The following is a 21,610-nucleotide window of genomic DNA, read 5'->3' on the forward strand; positions in this document are numbered from 1 at the left end:
CACCTATGAAAATATAAATAGTTTTGGAATCAGATAGACTACCATGGAATTGTCTAATACATTATTCTTAGTTACTCATTTCATGTTTTAAAATGGGCTTAAGGGGAGGCTAGAAGAGAAATCCATTGAGAGGTACTAACACATGGGAACCACATCTGGCTCTTAAAGCTTGACATTATTAGAAGGTCCCACATATGCATCCCCTATCCTTAGGCTATACCCTAGGCATCCCCTTGAGGCTGCTTGTCGGAGACACTATATGTTCTGGCCATGTGGGTCAGAAAAAAGATCCATTTTTCGCTGCACTTAGGTTCTTAGAGTTATAAATTATTGATACTTAGTTACGTAATGCAGCTTTTCAGCCAGTTGTGCCACCCATTGCATAGACTAGAGGAAGTAATTGTATTTCCCTACTTTGTTAGGAAACTGGCATTTGAAACAAAAGGTCCACGTTAGCACATCTTTTGCTTTTTCCCTACCCACAGCACTTGCTCAGTTAAGAAAACTGGGGACATGTGATGTGATTCCCACTGCCAGTTCTATGCCAGTGGATTTTTTCCAGGAATTGAAGTTAGGCTGATTTGGTCTAAAATTCTTTGGCTTCTCTTATTCCTTATTAAGCACCAAACTTTTATTTCCTTCCCCACCTTTTAAAATCCCACCTACACTGCAGACTTCTCCAACACAATCGCTTGCTGTGCAGGTGACTTCAGAGAGGTCCTGCACTGCCCTTCCCTGGGAGATATGCAACTGCCTTTCTCTGGATGGCTGCCTTGAAAATAACCCAAACAGACCCCCATACTGACAATACGAACATATTTTTAATACCCAGAGACTTTCAGCAGGACCATCCCTTATTGCAGGAAGTACTACTTGGCTACCTAATTCTGTCACGTTTTCTAAATTAGAGAAAGGAAAAGATTTAGAAATGCTGCAAGTAGTATTCTGAGTTGCATAGTCCCACTGTATGTAATGTAGCTTGTATTACTATATATACTGTATTTTTCTTGCATGATAGAGATAATTGCTTATAATTTTTAACGTAAAACTGTAGCCACAACTGTTACTGTAATCTTAACAGTTCAATGAGATTACAAGATATGGAAACTAATAGACAGGTTGATTGCCAGATTAAAATGGAAATGCCTAGAGCTCCTCTACTGCTACATTTTCATTGCTTGTAAACTCCCACCTATCTCTGCTTTGTTGTGGAGATATCACAAGAGCAATATTCTCCATAGTTTTCTTGAAGACACTGCACCATTTACATTAGTGATCTTTGCCAGGTGAACAGTGACATCCCATTGTCTCCAAATATTTGTGCTGTTCAGCATAATTCTTTTACAGCATAACCAGCACTACGCCTCCCTGCCGCTTTTCATCTGCAGAGTTAAACATAAGTGGTTTATTGTATGGTTTGCATAAACATCTGTAGTACAGTTATTGGCACATGGCAAATAACTGTGTGAAAGATGGTTATCAAAAGCAAGAGTAAGAGAGAAAGCTGCACAAGCAAGTAAATTATTAGAAGTTGATCCATTTGGTATAAGAAAAATATCAGAGCCATCTTTCAATTGTTATTATTTCACAAGAAGCTCTCCTTGTGTAAAAAAAAGTCAGTTGTTATGCACAGTTCAGCTGTCTTTCCAACCACACCGCATCAAATCCACTTAATTCACTTGCTGTTTACAAAGAGCACTGTATGTGAAAGCCAGGATTTATAAATATGCTAGTATTGGTGAACCCTTGCCTTAATCCAGAAGCTTCCCTAGACCAACATCTTCAAATTATGCAAACATCACAGAATTTCTGCTAGGTTGAAATTCAATTACTTGAAATGCACATAAATCAGAAAAAGACTACTGAAATTGTAAATACAAAGTGCTTGAAATAACAGCTTTTTTTTTTTATTACTTCTTGTCTTACAAAGAACCAAACTTACAGCTAAATCTTAGCATTACGATGAGCTTATTAGGCACAAACCTCTTCACTACATATAACTAGGGAGAGGAGCAGACCTTTTTCTTGTTCATTTACCTTTAGGATAAAAAAATAATTTTCAGTCTTACATTCCTTCTTAGCTTCCGAGGAGTGAAAAAAAGCAGTGCTTTATGGAGTTGGAGCTTTATAGTTGGTTTTAGTGACATGTAAGTGATGACAATAATAGTTGTGGTTCTGCCTTCAAAATATGTCTTTTGATGCATTAGCATGTCATTTTGGTATTTTTCAACATATACCACACTGATGTTGTATAAAAATTTATCAGTAAGGGTTTTTTGTGCTTATGTCTAATATTTAGCAAGCAGGACTAAATGGCTTGTTAAAGTTCAGAAGAAGTGCTGGAATGAACAAAACTTTAAAGGTTATCAAATTATCAACTTTATGAGTCTCCCTCTACAGTACCAGCTTCTAATGAGAAAGTGGTTTTATGCTAATTTAAGAAAGCCTCAGAACTACTGAAGAGAAGACTGCTGACCTGTAGCAGGCAAACTCACTTCATCTATAATACATAAAAGATCAGAATTTCCTTTTGCAGAAACTATGCTGAGTATGCAGCTGGGAATAGAATATTAGCTGATTAATATGTTGTTAAAAGACAACTAATTTAAACTTCCAAAAAGTAGTTTAATTAGAGATTAAAATTATTAGGCTGCAATGAAAAGCATAGTTATTATCCTGAATTTAAAAGATGCTTTGAAAGAAAGACATGACATTAAGACAGTTTCCCTCAGCAAAACCTTGAGATTCTGAAGCATAATTTCTGTTTTACTCGTTAGTTCATCATATATTTGGTCAGAAAACCTGTTGCTACAATTAGGCAAATTGTCAAAGATAAGCCTGAGACATGGTCAGTGAAATTGAAAAGTGTATAGATAGTGGCTAATACAATAGATTTGGCAAATATATTTCAGATAAAGATAATGGCCTTTAACAATTTCTTCCTGCCTCGCAAACACTGGATTTAATAGATAACAACATCACTCGATATTATAATAGTTATTAAAAACAACTTGGAAAACACCCTCATATTTAAGAACAATGTTTAACCATCAGAGATGAGGGTGAACATTATGGGGTAAATGCATGCAGTTTTGCAGCAAAGCCTGATGGAAAAAGCTGATAGTAGCTAGCAATCAGAATCAGTATACCAGAGAAAGATAGACCTTGGGTATTTCACTGTCCGCAGCAAACCATGGTCTTGTAAAAGAAGTAAACTTATCTTAAGTAGTGTATCTTTGTAACATTTCCTCACTTTAATAATTTTTGTGGAAGGAACTGCTTGTTGGACTTAACTACAGGTACAAGGAGCAGAATGCTAGTAACAGATCCAGGTTTACTGTAGGTGCTAGAGGAAAATAACACTGTGATTGCAAATCCATAAAGCAGTTTTTTGTCAGTTTCTAATTTGTTGCAAGAATTTATTGCTAACTTGTTTTCTGCATTAATACCAAAATACAGTGATAATTCAAATCCACTACAGCAATTTATTAAAAACTGCACTTTTAAACTGGGACATTTGTCAAATATAACAGATTGAATAACTGACATTTCCCAACTTTAACCTCTAAAATACAGAAGTGCAAACAAGTTTACTTCAGCATAATTCTATATCCAAACTTTGAAAATGGTCTCTGACATTGTCTGTAATGTAAACTTTTTTCAGCACCAAGGAAGTTTGTATTTGCTAGGAAGTTTGTTTTCCCAGTGACTTTTTTTTTTTTTTTTTTTTTTTTTTTTTTTTAAGAGCTTAAACCTTGGTCGGCATTTTTATATGAGCTCTAAGTCACCCCTGCCTGTGGCTCAGGAAAACAAGCTACTTATGGTTGATGTTTTCAACATCAATCTTAAGTAGCAAAGAGCTCTTAACATGACCTTCCTGAGTTTGAATGTATCAAGATGGTGATACATTACACATGTATGTGACTCATATATAATACCTGTATATATGCATACCATATATATACACACACACCATGTATATATAAATATATATATATAGTGCACCTACTAGGGCCAAAAAATCTTTTGCAGCTATTACTGTCAGTTAAAGTACAAGCACAATCATGAGGATTCACCAACCAAGAACTGGATAGACCAAACATTAAAATAAAGTCTGACACAATAGGTGTGCTTTTAACTGTTCTCATTTTTAATAGTGCAAAAAAAAAGTCAGTAGTTTACTATTTTAAGATATTCCTAATTCTAAAAATATTTCCATTTGCAAACAAAAATGCAGTAGCTGTTTTTTGCAGAAGCGTCAGGTAAAATATTTGAGACCAAATAAATTACTATAAAACTGAATTATAAAACTAGTAGTCCTTTATACAACCTTAAGGAAAAAAGCTTTAAAAAGATCTTTTGCCTTTGTAGAAGAGCACATTGGCAGTGTGTATAACGCAAACATAGTAAGTCCATTTGGAGCTCAAGCTGTACAAAAGTCAATATGCGCTAGCAATTCTCTATGCTGGCTTGTTGGATACTGCACTTTACATCTGGGACACTCAAGAAAACTTTCATCAAGAAGGCTTGAATGTTTTAGGGAAGGACTTCTGTCATACATGGTCAGCTTCTCTTCAAACGCAGCTTGCAAGTCTTCTTGTGGTTCCATACGTCCAGATTCGTGGAGTTTCTGGAAAAGGAGAAGCTTTAGTGTAAGATTGGGGCATGCACGGACTGATCAAATACTGTAGGAAAAAACATTAAGGTTTGATGGCACACAACCCTTGTGTGTATTATAGCACTAAGGGCAAACTTTTAAGATGGCTAAATGCAGTTATGCTACTTGTGTTAATAACAGGGGGCCTGTTGTGCAATTCTAACACCACATTTAATTAGATTGCAGGTAGCTTTCTGCAGACTATTTAAGACAGGTTTCCAACAATGTCTGACTGGGAATCCTTACCCAACCATCTTCCTAGCCACTCACACACTATCTTTCCATAATTAAATGATGCCTCAGTCCCCTCCGTGTAGGATGCTGCCTAGTTAGCTTCCCAAAAAACTCTGCCATAATTTTCTCTTCTCCTCCCGATCCCATGCATGAAGTTTCTGTGCGTGAAGGCTGTCCCTAACCGTAAAAGGCATTCAGTTGTCTATCTGACAGGTACTGCTCCAGCTTCTTAGCACAGAGAAACTCAAAGCTGAAACTTCCCTGCTCTGCACAAACTTCTGCTCTACTCCCAGCAGACAGAAGGTTTTTCAATGGCCTCCCCTGGCAGCAGCAGCAACTGCAATGCTAGCAAGCAAGGCTCTCCCAGGGGCAACACATGAATGAAGAACATCGGTATCTCAGAATTCATTCCATTCCCTTTCTCATTTGAGAAAATACTTCCAAGCTGCATACAGCTAAGAGGGAGAGCAGTGTGGCAGACTCACAGAAGAATTCCTCTCATCTGCAACTTGTTTGGAACTTTTGCATTTATCTTCTCTGTAAAAAGCACAACAGCCCCAGACCTGATCTAATGAAGGACAGAGGTATCTGATTTCCATTTTGAACCTCATTTAAGTAAGTCCAGAAATACAGTTTTGACAATCCTATTCAGCTATCACCTAATCTTACAAGATACCTTATTGTAGAGTTCCAGAAGCACCAACAGTCAAAATGCATTTCTGCTCAAGACCAGGGCAATCCTGGATATGACAGAGCAAAAGAGATCAATGGCTTGCTTATTACTTAATCCTTCCCTACAAATTTCTCCATTAAGCCTAGGGCTCAAATGTAGGTAGCTTTCTTTGGGCTTATATAGTAAGCCACAAACAGACCATGACCCTCACAATACAACAGATGTCCTTTTTCATTGTAGTAGGGGAGCTTGTCTTTTTGGAAATGAAAAAACACAGGTTTTAATGACCCACGCATCCTGTATCAGATGGAGGTGGGGGAGGAATTCAACTTCTATATTTAAGGATTTTGTCCTGTTCGCTAGCAGCAAGTCTGAGTAGAAGCATACTGCAGCTTTGTCATTGTGCAACAGACAAAACTAGATACACATTGTGATACAAAATACAGTTATGTTCCCTGCTCAGGAACTTGACTATTCTGGATCTCTTTCTGCAGTACTAGTTCTCCATGCATGCTGTAGAGAGAAATGATGCCTAGCTAGTTAACATAGGGTTCTGCACCTGGGGGCCACATACCTAAAGGATGTAAGGGCCTACAGTGAATATCTGATGATATTAACAGAAGACTCACTATGCTTGAAATTAGATCGTGAAGTGAAAAGATGTACATTTATGCAAAATCCCTGACTAAATTCACCTGCAAGTTACTCAGTACATACCAGAGGTTCCAGACGGGTTATTTGCTCCCTGGCCTTGCGCAGTTCCTTAAGGACTTTGTTTAACTGATGCTGCAAGTTCTGGCGATCAAGTTTTTCATTCTCAAAATCAGTGGTGCACATCTGGATCTGACAACCCCCCAAAGTGAAAATTCAAGAATTAAAGTCAGAATTCTTAAGAACTGGGGGGGGGGAGGGGGGGAGAAATGTTTCCCCTTTAAATATATAAAGTTTTACTGTGCTATCATATCCTAAAATGGGATTTTAAAAAAAAAAAAACCAAACACTTGTTGCTTTCAGTACAGTGAAATTCATACATGCCCAATTATGAAAATCTTCTCCCTTAATAGAGGTGGAGTTTGAAGTTATTTTGGTTGGAGAGTATTTCAAGCTGTCTCGCAATCTTAAACTGAACATTTTATAGAAAAACATATAGTGCAAGTTCTCATTAAAAATGCCAGTTTTTACTTCAGGATCTTTCTTGTAGCAAGACAATTTGGACAGAAACTATGCGTAACGCTAGACCCAAGCTTAGCAAATAAATTAATTTCTTTTCCAGTAATATAAATTAGATCTGTAAGAATGTATTTGGAAAAAATAAAGATGATGGAAGATATGGCAATGCAATTATTTGTATAACTGTATCAAGATTATATTACAAAACTTAAATGAGATGATTGTTTTTAGGATGTTTCCCATACCTAATCTGAGGCTGCACAGTTGAACAAGTGATTGTGGAGAAAATAGCATCAGGTTTGATCACACCCTCTTATCTGTAAATGGTTACAGATTTTCCTCTTGATAGACACGTCAAAATTTTTAGAAGCATCAAAAGATTATTCACAGTTAAATATTCATGTCTAATATTACTTTTTTTAATATACTACTTGTTCTTAAATTTGAGAAGTTAGTCTAGAAAGCCTTTGTGCATAATACAGATTAAGTATCAGCACCTTAGTATACAATTCAGTACCTGTTGTTCCAACAAAGCTATCCTAGTGTGTTCCTCCTCCTGTTTGAGCAATGATTTATGAAGGAGTTGCACCTACAAGGCAGAAAAAACATTTGTAATAAAGAACTTTCAACAGTTAATAAGCTTAACAAATAATGAATCCAAAAAGGGATGGAAGTAAACTTCTATATTCCAGCACCAACAGAAAAATGTATGCCTGTTATACAACAGCCAAACCCAATTCAAATATCTCTGCTTCTCCAGGGAAGACCCAAGGGAAACATTATCATTGCATTGAGCATGGGGAATGCAGGAACTTCTGGTTTTAGCCTGCTTCAGTGTCTAGTAAATTTTATTCTCATTTCAAATTGCAGTTCTACATTGCTTTGTTATTGACCACAAACTTCAAGTAGCAAGTCTATCTTATTCGGATGCCCTGAGGACAGTCCTTCAAGGAGGACTTTCCAGTTTCTCTTCATCAGATACATGGTCATGATCCATGGTCCAGAAGAAGAAACAGGTATTTTTTTTGTTTGTTAGCGTCACCATGCTGATAGGAATATTCCACGACACCACTGTAACTGTCCATGTAGGGGAAGTGGCAAAGTCCTCATGAGTACTCCAAACAAAAGGAGGTAAGCACTGAATATTTTTAAATACAAATATATAGAACATACATGTCTTCCCCTGCCTCTGATCAGCCAAGAGTGGTTAAAGTCATTGGGCTCAAAAACAGACAGAAGGAAGAATTAAGAACTTCACACATGAACACAATTATTTCACTGAAGTCATCACAGCACTCTTTGGGAGATGGGCAAGCCCTGCAAACAATTAGAATCTGGTGCAAAAGCAACAACAGATCTGGCAACAGCATAAGCCACATGTACTGAACAACCTGCTTGACAGGCACTTCTTAGGCTTTATAGGGAATTACAGAACTCTTCTCAGTGGTTTCTACCATAGCCGTCTTCAAGACAGTGACAACTTAAGGTCCCTTTCCTTGCTCTCTAGTACTCAAGTGTGCCTGCATAGTTCTTATCCATGGCATCATATAGAGAACCAAATGCGGGAACCCATCTGAATGGAAAAAACCAAACAACTCCTGCTGCATGGCCACAATGGTTGGCTGGGGGTGCTATCCAGGGGCCCAACTGCTTATCCAATAAGTATGAAACTACCAAGTCCACACGCGTATTTGTAGCAGCCAGGAGACAGCACATATCAGTGATATTCCACAGTTAGGACTGCATGATAAAATAGCCTGTAGGGACTTGAATTTTTACCTTTCTTGTTCTCACTTACTATTAACCTTGAGGATGAACTAGATTAGAATCAACTAAGTATTCTCCTCTCACTTCTCCCTCGTGTCCCACAAGACCAGGGCAGTAAGCGAACAAGTAAGTTCCTTGTTTAAACAAGGAAATTTCACAAAAGTTTGGATTTTGATTCAAACCAATATATTAAAGAAAGAATTCAGTTTTAACCACAAGGACATGAGTCTAGATACACGTAAAGAACGGTTACCAGAGCAAGTGAGTGATGGTCCATTCTGATTAAGTATGACTTTTCAGCTCTCTTGATTCTTTGTGAATGATCTTAAACCTCCAAATGCATCCACTTACCTGACATAAAAGATCTTCAGACTTTTTCTTTTCTTCTCTGAGCTGTCCTTTAATAGTTTCATTTTCTTGTTTTAGTCTCTGCACTTTCTCTCCTTTCATTTTATTTTCATTTTCTAGAGTCTTCATTTCAGCAACCTGTTGCGACTGCAATAAGGCATTTAAACTCATTATTTCTCGTTGTGTTTCTTCATACTTCTTTTTGAATTCGTTAAGTTCAGATCTCAGCTGGGCTATAGTGCGTCTTTCAGTCTCAAGATCACTCTTAGCAGTTAGTAACAGCTGGTCATAGTATTTTTGCTTTTCCTCTTGTAGATGACCTTAATGAATCAGAAATAATTGAGATAGTAATGGGGGGGGGGGGGTGGAAGCGCTTAAAAATTGGAACACCAAATCCTTGACAGCATTTTAAGGCATATTGATAAAAACTTACATTCTAGGCTATTACACAGCTCAGATTGGCACCAAACTTTAGCTAAAACAGTTTTCAATACTTCTAATACAGTAAAGTCTCCTTCCCAATATAGTTACCGGAAAACTGCAACTCGGCTTGCGTATAGTATTCTGTGCTACAGCCACTTCCTTCACTAACCCTTATAACAATATTGTATCCTTTGCCTGACTACACAAGCTCCATGACCCACACATAGTTCTTTCATGGCTTCATGCGTTATACTGATACATGGCAATCTGATGCAAGGTCCAAAGACCCTAGATTCTCACTTCCAGATTTAGGTCTCCTTAGCCAAGGTTCTGGCATTACTCCCTCCCCAGAGATACCCTGGGGATCTGATGGGCTCTGCTTCACCATTGCTGACCAAAACCAGACTATCCATTGTCTTTTGCAGACTGTCTTCTTCAAATTGTATGCCATCATTTACTTATAAATTGCAAATAAAAGAGACTAGGATAGTATTTTTGATTAAAAAATGCCTGCTTCTTGGCTAGTGACTGTTACTTAAGCCAGAGTTTGAAAAATTTCTGCTTGTCGACCCAAGAAAAGTTTAGTAAGTAGGAAAAGAAAAGGAGTCAGTCTGTAGAAATTCAGTAGTAATACAAAATATACCTAAAAGCAGAACGAGGAATGCAGAATTTCACAGGCTTTGCTGATTTTTGGCACTGTAAATTTCTTGACTTTGATACTTTTCCTATTGAAGGCTTCCCCTCATTCTTCAAAGTGCAATTTACTAGGGAAAGTTTCTTGCCTGACTGTTCTCCCTGCCCTAAACTATGAGCTAAGCCTTACCTCTCATTAGCAGTACTCCTTTATAGGGTGGTGAGATCTTCAGAAAGATACCAAGTCTTTCCTTGGAAGAAGTCGTATCTACTTTCAACTTGTATAGCTAGGTTCTTAGAAACTTGGATCTCTGCTACTGTCTAGCTGCTTGAAGAGGGGAACTTTCTTATACCCTTACTCCTAGTCTCCTGGCTGCTCTGATGACAAAGCTTTGACTGCAGCAACTCTGAGTTACATTTCCTGGTGAGCTACTTCAGTCTGCCTCCCTCTAAAATACTATTCATAGATTTCTAAACAGCACCAAAACAAGATTATGCTATTTTACTGTTTTCCATAAAGATTCAAGCAGTAATACAGAAACCAAGCCACTGCATGTGAATTACTAAGTGGTAAGTATCTGTGGGCATACTCTTACTCCAGATGATGCTAGTTCTATTTAGTGAATTTACCTTGCAGGTCAGTTGCAGCATATATGAAATTAATAATTTGATAATAAGAAAAGCAAGCCAACTCCTTCTGGTTCTTCTGTTCAACATGATTTTAATTTTATTCCACATGCTGGTTAAGCACAAGTCAAGTCAATCTAAATGCATGGTGCTGAGAGGGTGCTCATTATTGAGGAACTACGTAACACGGAAGTGAGATAGATGTGGCCAGATCCATATTGCAATACACTGTTTTGGATAGGTGCCAAAACCTACCACGGGTTTTTATGCCCTGTAAGAACTGTTGAGGTGAGTAAAGAACGTGGCAGTCTTGAGTAATTTTTATAATATTTATTTTGAAAAAAAAAATTTTAAAAACCTGATCCACACCTAGCTAATAAATCCTTAATGCTTCCATTATGTAGGTTGAAAGTGTACTTTGAAGGATGGGAGACATACACATATTTGCCTCAACACTTTCCGCAAACAGAGAGGTTGCTAATAGAGTGTCAAGGCTGTTAAAAACCATCTTTGAAGTAGATAAGAACATGAAATACTGTCGATCAAGTAATGTAGCTAGATAACAGGAAGCAAAGAAATTTTACTTAGGCAAGTTTTACCATTAAGAAACCAAAATGTTGAGAAGAAAGTCTTGATTTTGTTAATTGTGCTATAATTTGTTTTCAGAAAACTTGTTCTATAGATAATTATGGTTTGGGTCACTCGTGGGGAAAAAATGAAGTCGATACCTTCTGAATTGAATTCTTTAGATTCTTGTTGGCTAACTATTTCTGACTTCTGTTCAAGTTCAAAGATCCTTCCAAGCAGTCCCCTGACATATGCTTCACGTTGCTGGTCATACAGCAGCCACTGTTGGTTTTTCTCAAGAGCCTTCATGAAAAGAAACAGAACAACAAAAAAGCCTCTGGTAATTTATCAGATTTTAAAACTATTAGTCATCTTAAAAATGTTAAAGAGTTATATATTATACAGTTTAAAGATAAGCTAGTTAATTCTGCTGCAAACTGTAGTAGTCTTGTCTGTACAATAAATAAAACCCATCTTCATTTGGAAAGATAAGTCAGGTTGCTGAGCGTAACTTAAAATTGCCGCAATATTAAACACTGATTGGCTTATTTCTTGGAATGGGAAAATGATTTAAAAACAAAGGCTTTCATGAGTCATGTCCAAATTATGAAGAATTAACCTTTCAAGCTCAAATATAAAATAAAATAGAAAAAAACAGATCTTGAAAACAGAATAAACTAAAATAGTATCGTTGCAACTTAAAGTTTGTAAGGACAAGGACAAGGACCTGATTGGATCATAGAATTATTCAGGTTGGAAAGGACCTCAGGAGTTTTCTGATCCAACCTCATGCTATTCCAGGCAGAGTCAGCTCCGAGGTCAAACCAGGTTACTTGGGGCTCCTGTTTTGTCAGCAGCCACTTTGTTCCGATGTTTCAAGCAAGGTTTGTCAAAGATGACAGAAATATTGTCTTTTTTTTAAAGTCTTTTTTTATTTAAATTATCGTCTTGTCACAAAATAATTTTGGATACTATATTTTAGAGGGAAACATACCCTCTGAGGTCCCATACTACCCAAAAACGTGTATGGTGATAATTTACATTCTTATGCATCTTGATACAGATGATTTATACTTGCAATGTTGTACATGAAACTTACATCTTCCAGTTGTTTTTGAACTTCATAAAGATTAGTTGGTGATCCAGTGCTGTTTGTTACAGCTTCCTGCAGACAAAGAACAACCTGTTAGTGTTCTTTAAAAATATTCTTATGCTATTTGTGAGATTAATAGTTATACAGGACTAGCATTACTGTTTCAGCCACCTATTTTAAAATGGAAAACAGATGCATACCTGTGCCTTGTGTTTAAAGATCTTTATAGTCTTTCTTTTTTAAAGAAAAGAAGAATCTAAGTTATGTAGAAAACCATTTCATAGATTTAAGATAAAATATTCTGGAAGACACAGGACAAAGATTTACATTTAACTTATTCTATAACTCTGCAACTCATAGTTACATTAAAACATTTCCTACAAAGAATATCATGTGTCTTCTGCTGAACTGCTATCTTGGAAGACCTGAAGGGTGCAGGAGAGCTTCTGAAAAACGAAGATATTTAGGGTATTATTTAAATACACAAAAAAGGTAAGTGCTTCTATTTTCATATCCGCATATGTTTGACCATAAGCTAGACCTATAGGAGTTGTTGAGGAAAGCTAGACATTCTTGACAACTTCATTGGCAAAACAGGAGGATTATAAACATCTGGGAAACCGTGCAAGCCTGTCTGGAACCATAAGGACATACTGACTGGTTTTCTGAGACCTGATCCACAGTAGAATGTTTAAGTATGAGTCAGAGAGTCCTTTAGACCCATATAAAACTAAACACAGTTAAACAGTTATACTTCTTTCATAATCTGACATGTTTATTCACTGCATGATAGAAATCTTTTTGAAATTGTGTAGGTATAAGTCACAGGAAACTTTAAGGAAATAAAAATGTAGATTACTACCCAAATCCAAGCTACATATTCCAAAGTTTTGCTATGTTTTTTGGAAGATGATTTAGAACAAGCTGTATAGCTGAAAAAATACAGGAGATCTTTGAAGGCAATTATTAAACTTTAGCACTTCCTCACAAAAATAGGATTTAGAGACACTACAATTACTCAGATTCCTATTTCTATAAACATTAGAACTCTGTCTCAGTGAAAACTTTCTCAAAATTGTGTCATACAACTGTTGTCTCCATTTCAGACTATACCTGCTGCTCATATGCCACCTAGCAGTTTCAAGCAGCATTGCTAGACTTGTTCTCAAGTTTTCCCAAGACATCCAGTCAAAACATCAGTCAAATCTTGTTGTCCTCTGTTGATAAATCAGTAAAAAATTTAAAAGAAAATTCTGATCTTAAACTACAAGATATTTTGGTAGTTTGTTGACAAAAACATCATGGAAATCTTTTGAATTAACATAAATTTAAAATTCTCTAACAAGTTCAAAGTCTCTTGAAACTGAAAATAAACACATTGCATTTAAAGTGGTATTTCCCAAGATACTGCATTACTAGAAGTGATACATATACGTATTATCACTGAAAATTAGTAGATTAAGATATTTTTCTATGTATTTGGCTAAAGCTGGATTTCTAGAAGTTACTCATCTTCCCTGTAGCACATGGGGAACCAGCACCATCTGCAGGTCAAAAGCTGGAAAAGACTTACAGGCACCTCTTGGGCACCAACTTCCCTGTGCCCCTTATTGAGATACTACTGCGTTTTCCATGGAACATTGGAACAGGCAAGGGTGGGAAAAACAACTGTAGAAAACTAAATGCACTTGTAAAAGCTGCCAAGCACCTGGCACCATACCTATTAACCATTTTAAATGAGAGAAGCAACTCATTATGCCCCTCCTATCTTCTGCCACATTGAAATATTTACCATGTGTGATGCCATGTACAGTACAGGCAACTAGTTTTAACAACCGAGGAGCAAATGAGCATTCATAAGAGCAGAGAGGTAAAAGATATTCTCATAGAATTATAGAGTAGCTTGGGTTGGAAGAGACCTTTAAAGGTCATCTAGTCCAACCCCTCCTGCAATGAGCAGGGACATCTTCAACTAGATCAGGTTGCTCAGAGCCCCGTCCAACCTGACCTTGAATGTGTTTCCAGGGATGGGGCATCTACCACCTCTCTGGGCAACCCATTCCAGTGTTTCACCACCCTCTTTGTAAAAAATTTCTTCCTTCTATCTAGTCTAAATCTACCCTCTTTTAGTTTAAAACCATTACCCCTTGTCCTGTTGCAACAGACCCTGCTAAAAAGTTTGTCCCCATCTTTCTTTAAGCCCCCTTTAAGTACTGAAAGGCTGCAATAAGGTCTCCCCAGAGCCTTCTCTTCTCCAGGCTGAACAACCCCAACTCTCTCAGCCTTTCCTCATAGGAGAGGTGTTCCATCCCTCTGATCATTTTTGTGGCCCTCCTCTGGACCCGCTCCAACAGGTCTGTATCTTCCCTGTGCTGAGGACTCCAGAGCTGGACAGAGTACTCCAGGTAGGGTGTCACCAGCGTAGAGGGGCAGAATCACCTCCCTTGAACTGCTGGCCATGCTTCTTTTGATGCGGCCCAAGATACAGCTGGCCTTTAGGCTGTGAGTGCACATTGCCAGCTTGTGTTCATCTTTTCATCCACCAGTACCCCCAAGTCCTTCTCCGCAGGGCTGCTCTCAGTGCCTTCATCCTCCAGCCTGTATTCCTACCAAGGGGTTGCCCCGACACAGGTGCAGGACCTTGCAGTTGTTGTTGTTGAACCTCATGAGGTTCGCATCAGCCCACTTCTCAAGCTTGTCCAGGTCCCTCTGGATGGCATTCCATCCCTCAGGCGTGTCAAATGCACCACTCAGCTTGGTGTTATCTCCAACTTGCTGAGGGCGCACTCGATCCCACTGTCTGTGTCATTAATGAAGATATTAAACAGTACTGGTCCCAATGCGGACCCCTGAGGGCCACCACTTGTCACCAATCTCCATCTGGACATTGAACCATTGACCACTAACCTCTGGATGCAACCATCCAATTCCTCATCCACACAACAGTCCATCCATCAAATCCATATCTCTCCAATTTACAGAAGGATGTTGTGGAGGACCATGTCAAAGGCCTTACAGAAGTCCAGATAGATGACATCAGTAGTTCTTCCCTTGTCCACTGATGTAGTCATTCCATCATAGAAGGCCACTAGATTGATCAGGCAGGACTTGCCCTTGGTGAAGCCATGCTGGCTGTCTCAAATCACCTCCCTGTCATCCACGTGCCTTAGCATAGCTTCTAGGAGGATCTGTTCCACAATCTTCCCAGGCACAGAGGTGAGGCTGACAGGTCAGTAGTTCCCAGGGTCCTCGTTTCTACCCTTTTTAAAAATGGGTGTGATGTTTCTCTTTTTCCAGTCACCAGGGACTTTACCTGACTGCCATGACTTTTCAAATATCATGGAGAGTAGCTTGGCAACTACATCAGCCAATTCCCTCAGGACTCTTGGATGCATCTAGTCAGGTCCCATAGGCTTACAGTTCCTCAGGTGGTCATGAATTCGATCTCATCTTATAGTGGGAGGGACTTTGCTCCCCCAGTCCCTGTCTTGCGGTCCATGCACTCGAGAGGTGTGGAAAGAGAAGTTATCGGTGAAGACTGAGGCAAAAAAGTTGTTGAGTACCTCAGCCTTCTCCTCATCCATTGTTACCAGTTTGCCAGTCTTGTTCATCAGAGGGGTACACTTTCTTTCACCTTCCTTTTCTGGCTGAAATACCTGTAGAAGCCCTTCTTATTATTCTTTGTGTCCCTTGCCAAGTTCAGCACCAGCCACACCTTGGCCTTCCTGATCCCACCCCTAACACAACAGGCAATGTCCCCGTACTCTTCCCAGGATACCTGTCCCTGCTTCCACTGCCTGTGCATTTCCTTCTTGCCCTTTAGTCTCACCAGCAGGCCTCGACTCAGCCATGCCTATCTCTTGCCTTCCTTTCTTGATTTCTTATGCCTGGGGATCGAGAACTCTTGCACTCTATGGAAAGCATCCTTAAAGATCTGTTCTGCTCCCTTGTCCCTGAGGGCAGTTTCCCAGGGGGTCCTATTGACTAACTCCTTGGACAGCTGGAAGCTTGCTTTCCTAAAATTCAGCATCCTGACTTTACTCTTCACCTGACCAATATCCCTCAGGACTGTGAGCTCCGCCAGTGCATGATCACTGCAGCCCAGGCTGCCTCCACCTGACCAACATCCCTCAGGACTGTGAGCTCTGCCAGTGCATGATCACTGCAGCCCAGGCTGCCTCCAATCTTGAAATCACTGATTAGCTTATGACTGAAGCTGAATTAGGTGAAGAGCTTAGTTTGTCTTTATTAATGCCCCATGTCTCTTACTGCTGCCTTCTCAGTCTGTTTAATCACTGAGCATACAAACCTGAGAAGGGAATAATACCAGCTTTATCAACAGCGGATCATTACATGTAGCACCACTAGTCAGTCATACCACCCACATATGAGCTTGAAAGAGGGACCTTGCAGTACAGCATTAGAAAATTCCCTCCCGACCTGCATTGCCTGAAGTTGTGCTCCCTGACTGTTCTTTATTTAGCATTCAATCTGGATATCTTCTCTCTTAATACCAGAATATTTCAGCATGCAATGCAACTTGTAAGGAGATTAAAAATCCATCCTGTAACAGATATTGGTGCTTAGTGGGCGCAAATTCCAATGTTTCTTCAGTGCTTACCTGGGAGGCCTGAGGAGTACTGGCTCTGTTTTCAAGCTCAGAACATTTTGCAGTAACAGTGGATAAATTACATTTTAACCGGTTCATTTCTTCCGATAGAGAATGAAGTAACTGTTCTCTCCTTTCTGCTTCCCTTCTTTTTTCCTCTAGTTGACTTTGTAACAAGGAGAGTTCACTATTCTTGTTTTTGGATCTAAGCTTATCTTTCAGGTTTTGGATTTCTTTGTCCTTCTCTCCAAGACGATGGTTGTGTTTTTCTTTTTCTTTTTCAAGGGAAAGTATTTTCTAAATGAAACAGAACAAAAGAGTGACACAAATGAGTGTCAGTCTATGCAACAAATGCATTAGCAAGTTTACAACAGTTTGAGAGGATACTCACTTTGAAAGATTGTCTCTTAACCTTTAGTTGAGAATATTACTTTTTACTCAAAACAGACAATAGTAAAGTGATCATCACAATACTACAGTGATCATCTGAAGTATTTCAAGTGATAGTAAAAACAGTCTGAAGTAGACGAAACAAGGAAAGAATGCAAAGAACCAAATTTCACAGACTTGGTAGGTACTCAGTTTTGTATATGAATACAGATCACTACAACAGATGAACCTTAAAACACAAGCAGTACGAGAACTCTTGAACACTTCCAGTGAAGAGGCTGGTGATACATTTCTTAGTGTTGGTTAGCATATTTAGTAGCTTTTGAGAAGCAAGCAGGGCCTTTTGCAAACTAAATGACAATAAGTGAAGTTACAAGAGAGTTATAATAAAGCATTCAGGAGAAGGATCCTGTTTTCCAAATTATCCGGCCTTTTAGTTTCAAAATGTGCTTTAGTAGATATTCTCAACAGGCACTCTCTTTTCAGCAGGCATCCAGCACCGGTAATTATTACATAGCATTAGTACTGCATTTCATAGAATCATAGAATCATTTAGGTTGGAAAGGACCTGTAAGATCATCGAGTCCAATCGTAAACCTAACACTGCCAAGACCACCACTAAACCATGTCCCTAAGCACCACATCTACACATCTTTTAAATACCTCCAGGGATGGTGACTCCGCCACTTCCCTGGGCAGCCTGTTTTAGTGCTTGATAACCCTTTCAGTGAAGAAATTTTTCCTAATATCCACTTTAAACCTCCCCTGGTGCAACTTGAGGCCATTTCCACTCATCTTATCTCTTGTTACTTGGGAAAACAGGCCAACACCTGCCTCGCTACAACCTCCTTACAGGTGGTTGTAGAGAGCGATAAGGTCTCCCCTTGAGATACCTTGGGGCTCTACGTAAACTTCTGTTGTGATAGCATTGCATTTTCTGTGAGAAGGTTGATGTTTAAATCCTACATGTTGATATCAAATCAACAGAAGATAACAGAGAAACTGAAAGAAATTGAACTTGAGAGCCTTATTTAGGGAGTGATTGAAGACCCCACAGTCCTCACTAGAATTAAAATATTGACACCAAATAGTACCTACTATATCTAAACATGCCTGTGATTTTTCACCTGTAAACTAGGAACCCAGTATTAAGTAATCAACAGCAAACAGCAAACTCCACCAGACACAGCAAATGTGCTAAGGAATTTAGCAACAACAGTACATGATCTGTCTAGCCATAGCTGGTACTTGGGTTAGCACTTCTCAACTGACATTGTAGCACAGACATGTGAAAAGCCTTATTGTCAAAAGAAATAGCCTAGAAATATTAGTGTGCCTAGTCTCCATTAGTTGTATCCTTTGAAAAAGTCCTGAAGTTTCCCAGTCCTTCTGGGAAGCCTAACAGTATGTGACTTGGTCACATACTAAGTCTTGAACTTCGTTCTCTGCAACCACAGGTTTACCTCGAATGGACTACAAGGCATGGAAATTGCAGTATCTTAGTTTCTGCTCTTGGGTTGTAATGGAAGAATAATGTGGTGAACTGATTACAGTTTTATTTACCTATAGCTGAGTGGGTGCTTGAGAAGATAGTTCAAGCAAATATTCAGCACTTTTGGCACGTTCTTAGGCTACTGTTTGCAAATGCAGTGTTCTTTACAGGAAATGCTCAAAATAATTCTCTAGGACCAACTGTTCCAAAGAGTTGAACAAATGAAGACGGGTCTTAATGGACTAATTGGCACCTCTGGCCTCAAGTCTTTGTATTTAACAGCCTTGTCAGATGATTGTAATTTGATTAGTTCAGGCATCGTTGAAAAATATTTGAGAATTAAAATGTCAAACTAAAACAGTAGTGGCATCAAAGTAAACTAAGTTTTAAGAGGAAAGATTGGCATCTTGCTTACAAAGTCGGACATGCTCAGACTCATGTTAACCGTGCACAGTTAGGCCATCACAAGCGTTAGCTCGAGTACAAACATCCACCTCACCTCTAGGAGCCCGTTCCTCTCCGGATCAGTCATTCTGCTTTTCCCTTTCACGACTTCCTCCGCTGATTTTCTCAGGGCTGCGTTCTCCTGCTTACACTTCCCGAGATCATTCTCTGGTCTGGAGCTACCCGACTTTAAGCCCCACTTGCCAATAATTATATCTTTGGCGGTCTTGGAATTCATCTTTAAGCACCTATAAAAAAATAAACGTAGCGTTACGGAATTGCAATCCCTTCCATCAGGCAGGACGTCACTTCTGACACAGTTCTAGTCAAGCACGGGCAGCGCAGGGCTTCCCGGCTCCTGCTCGCGGCCCTCAGGGAGCAAACGGGCCTGTGAGCACCCTGGGTTACGGCGGGGGAAGGGGGGACCCTACCCGGCGGCGGCGGCAGCTGCTCCGGCCGGCCCTAGCCCAGCCCCTCTTCCGGGAGTTTGAATGCCGCGGCTCCCGGCATCGTCACTTCCGTCCAGAGTGCCGCATAGTCGAAGAGAGGGCTACGGCGCCTCCATTGGGCCAGAAAAGGCAGTGGGAGGGCGTTAAAGAACGCTTCCGCGAAGACACTGGCTAGAAGGGGCTGGGCGAGCAGGCGTGGGCGGGGCTAGAGGGGCACGAGCTGCCTGGCGTTGGGTGGTGTCTAACGGCCAGCGAGGCGCTGCGGAGTTCTCCGCGGAATGTCTGAGAGGAGGCTCCCTATTGGCTGGCGTGGGCGGCCGCGTGACCTGTCTGGCCAATGCCATGGGGCCTTTCTTCTCACCACTTCGTTTTTGTGCCCCAGCGCACGTGCGCGGCACTCCTGGGGCGGCTGGGTCCTTCTGAGGGGGCTGGGGCGGTGTTTGGGCCTCCCCTTTGCGAGGCCGTAATTAATTTTCCCTTTGAGGGGATTTCCATTTCGTTATTAAAGCGTGGTTGTATTAGGAGGGGCGGTGGCAGGTGAGCACCCCCTCATGTTGTTTCCTGGCGGCGGGTTCTCCTCAGCCTGCGCGAGGCTCTCGTTCACTCACTGTTCAGGCAGAAAGGGTAGTAGCTGCCTGCAGCAGCAAGCCTGGCCTGCGGCTCTGGCCGTGCACCAGCTGGGGGACTTGTCCGGGACTGCCATGGGTGAGGGTGGAACAACCTGCCGTGGTGCTTCCGCCAAGTCTTCTGGGTCCTCTCAGCGCTCTGTCTTTCTCCTGCTCCTTCCTAAACATGTTGGCTTTAGATTACCTTTTCTTCCCCAGAAATCTTCTTCCTCAGGTACCCAAAATCTAGTAATTTTAGAAAGGAAGCAAGGTCCATGTTGGCTTCAGAAGTAATAAGCTAGGGTAGTTCCTGTGTGACCATATAAAAACTAGGCTGAACTTCGTGCAGGTATGAGTCATTTTGCTCCATCTTGCTGGCTTCCCCTCTCGACTCTGCTTAAAAACATACTATGCGCCACTTGTTTTTTTTTACATCTGGTCCGCAGCTGAGAAAAACTGCTGTAAAGCTGAACACGGGGTAGCTTAGAGCAAAGAGTTCTTCTTACTTACAATGTAAGTTTTACTTGGTTTCCTTTTAGTGGAGTCTACTGCGTGTATTTATGTTAAGACAAAATATTTATAGGCCTCCAAACAACACACACATTTTTGCACATATTTCTTTAATTCTACTTATGCATGTATATTTTAATAATTTCTCAAGAGGTCTGCTAAATTCAGCGTGTTAAATGCGGAACCTCTAGTGTTTATTCTGTGTAAAACGTGGTTGTTCCGGAGCACAACTGAAGGGGGAGCACTTAAACTGTTTTTGAAGACCGTAGGTATTTTGTCATGATACACTGTCACGGGGGCGAGCTAAAAAGATTTACAAACAACAAAGTTCTAAAAAGAGAAAAAAAAAATACAAGCTATCGTGAAATTTAATACCTTGGTATACCAAGAGGCAGATGTGATGTATCTTGAGTACTGGAGTTGTGCTTAATGTTCACATTGCTTATGCTTATTCTTGCCTTGGTTACTTATGAGAGACTTAATCACACAGTTTAAGAATAAAACCAACAAAAAAAAATCTGCACTCGTTTTTACACTGTGCCCTTTCTGTTACTGGATTTCACTAGCGAGAGCTCTTTCTGTGCAGCAACACAGAACTTGGTGGCAATTTACAGGTTCTTTTTTTTTTTTTTCCCCATAGCCTTCAGTAGCTAGTCCGTCATAGATCCACCCATAGACCTTCTTTACCGTAAACCAGCTATTCCCTGCCTCCTCTTCCTGCTAGCATTTCAGTCCAGAAGTTAAGCAGTTTGAAACTCAAGACTTCCTTGAATTTCTTTGGTAACAATCAATGTTTAGTCAAGACTGGAAACAATGCTTCGGGTGATTGTGGAATCTGCTACCAATATCCCTAAAACTAAGTTTGGGAAACCAGATCCTATTGTTTCTGTTATTTTTAAAGGTAAGGAAAACTGTCATA

The 21,610-nt window shown here is 39.9% G+C and overlaps 2 protein-coding genes across 3 annotated transcripts in view; one reads left to right on the forward strand and one right to left on the reverse strand.

The window, feature by feature from the left end:
* Window positions 1-4,385: 4,385 nt before the first annotated feature.
* CEP55 (centrosomal protein 55) lies at window positions 4,386-19,365 on the reverse strand. The gene is made up of 8 exons (XM_009813686.2): window positions 19,183-19,365; window positions 16,814-17,098; window positions 12,199-12,264; window positions 11,261-11,402; window positions 8,853-9,169; window positions 7,252-7,323; window positions 6,282-6,407; window positions 4,386-4,630 (listed from the first exon to the last, which is right to left on the reverse strand). The coding sequence occupies exons 1-8, from the start codon at window positions 19,363-19,365 to the stop codon at window positions 4,424-4,426; spliced, it is 1,398 nt and encodes a 465-aa protein (XP_009811988.1). The 3' UTR covers window positions 4,386-4,423.
* Window positions 19,366-21,504: 2,139 nt separating this feature from the next.
* The window catches only part of MYOF (myoferlin), a 72,088-nt gene continuing 71,982 nt past the window's right edge, over window positions 21,505-21,610 (forward strand). For both annotated transcript variants that reach the window (XM_059821376.1, XM_059821377.1), the window contains exon 1: window positions 21,505-21,592. In XM_059821376.1, the coding sequence (XP_059677359.1) occupies window positions 21,505-21,592 (88 nt within the window). The remainder of the gene's footprint in view (window positions 21,593-21,610) is intronic.

This window comes from Gavia stellata, chromosome 9 (assembly GCF_030936135.1).
Source record: "Gavia stellata isolate bGavSte3 chromosome 9, bGavSte3.hap2, whole genome shotgun sequence".
NCBI classification, from domain to species: Eukaryota; Metazoa; Chordata; class Aves; order Gaviiformes; family Gaviidae; genus Gavia; species Gavia stellata.

Excerpts from the sequence above, each read along its gene's own strand:
- CEP55 (XM_009813686.2), bottom strand. The coding sequence starts at position 19,365 with ATGAATTCCAAGACCGCCAAAGATATAATTATTGGCAAGTGGGGCTTA. Across the intron at positions 11,403-12,198 it reads TTCAAAAACAACTGGAAGAT|GCTCTTGAGAAAAACCAACA; the intron begins GTAAGTTTCATG and ends CTTTTCATGAAG. Across the intron at positions 9,170-11,260 it reads TAAAGAATTCAATTCAGAAG|GTCATCTACAAGAGGAAAAG; the intron begins GTATCGACTTCA and ends TGATTCATTAAG.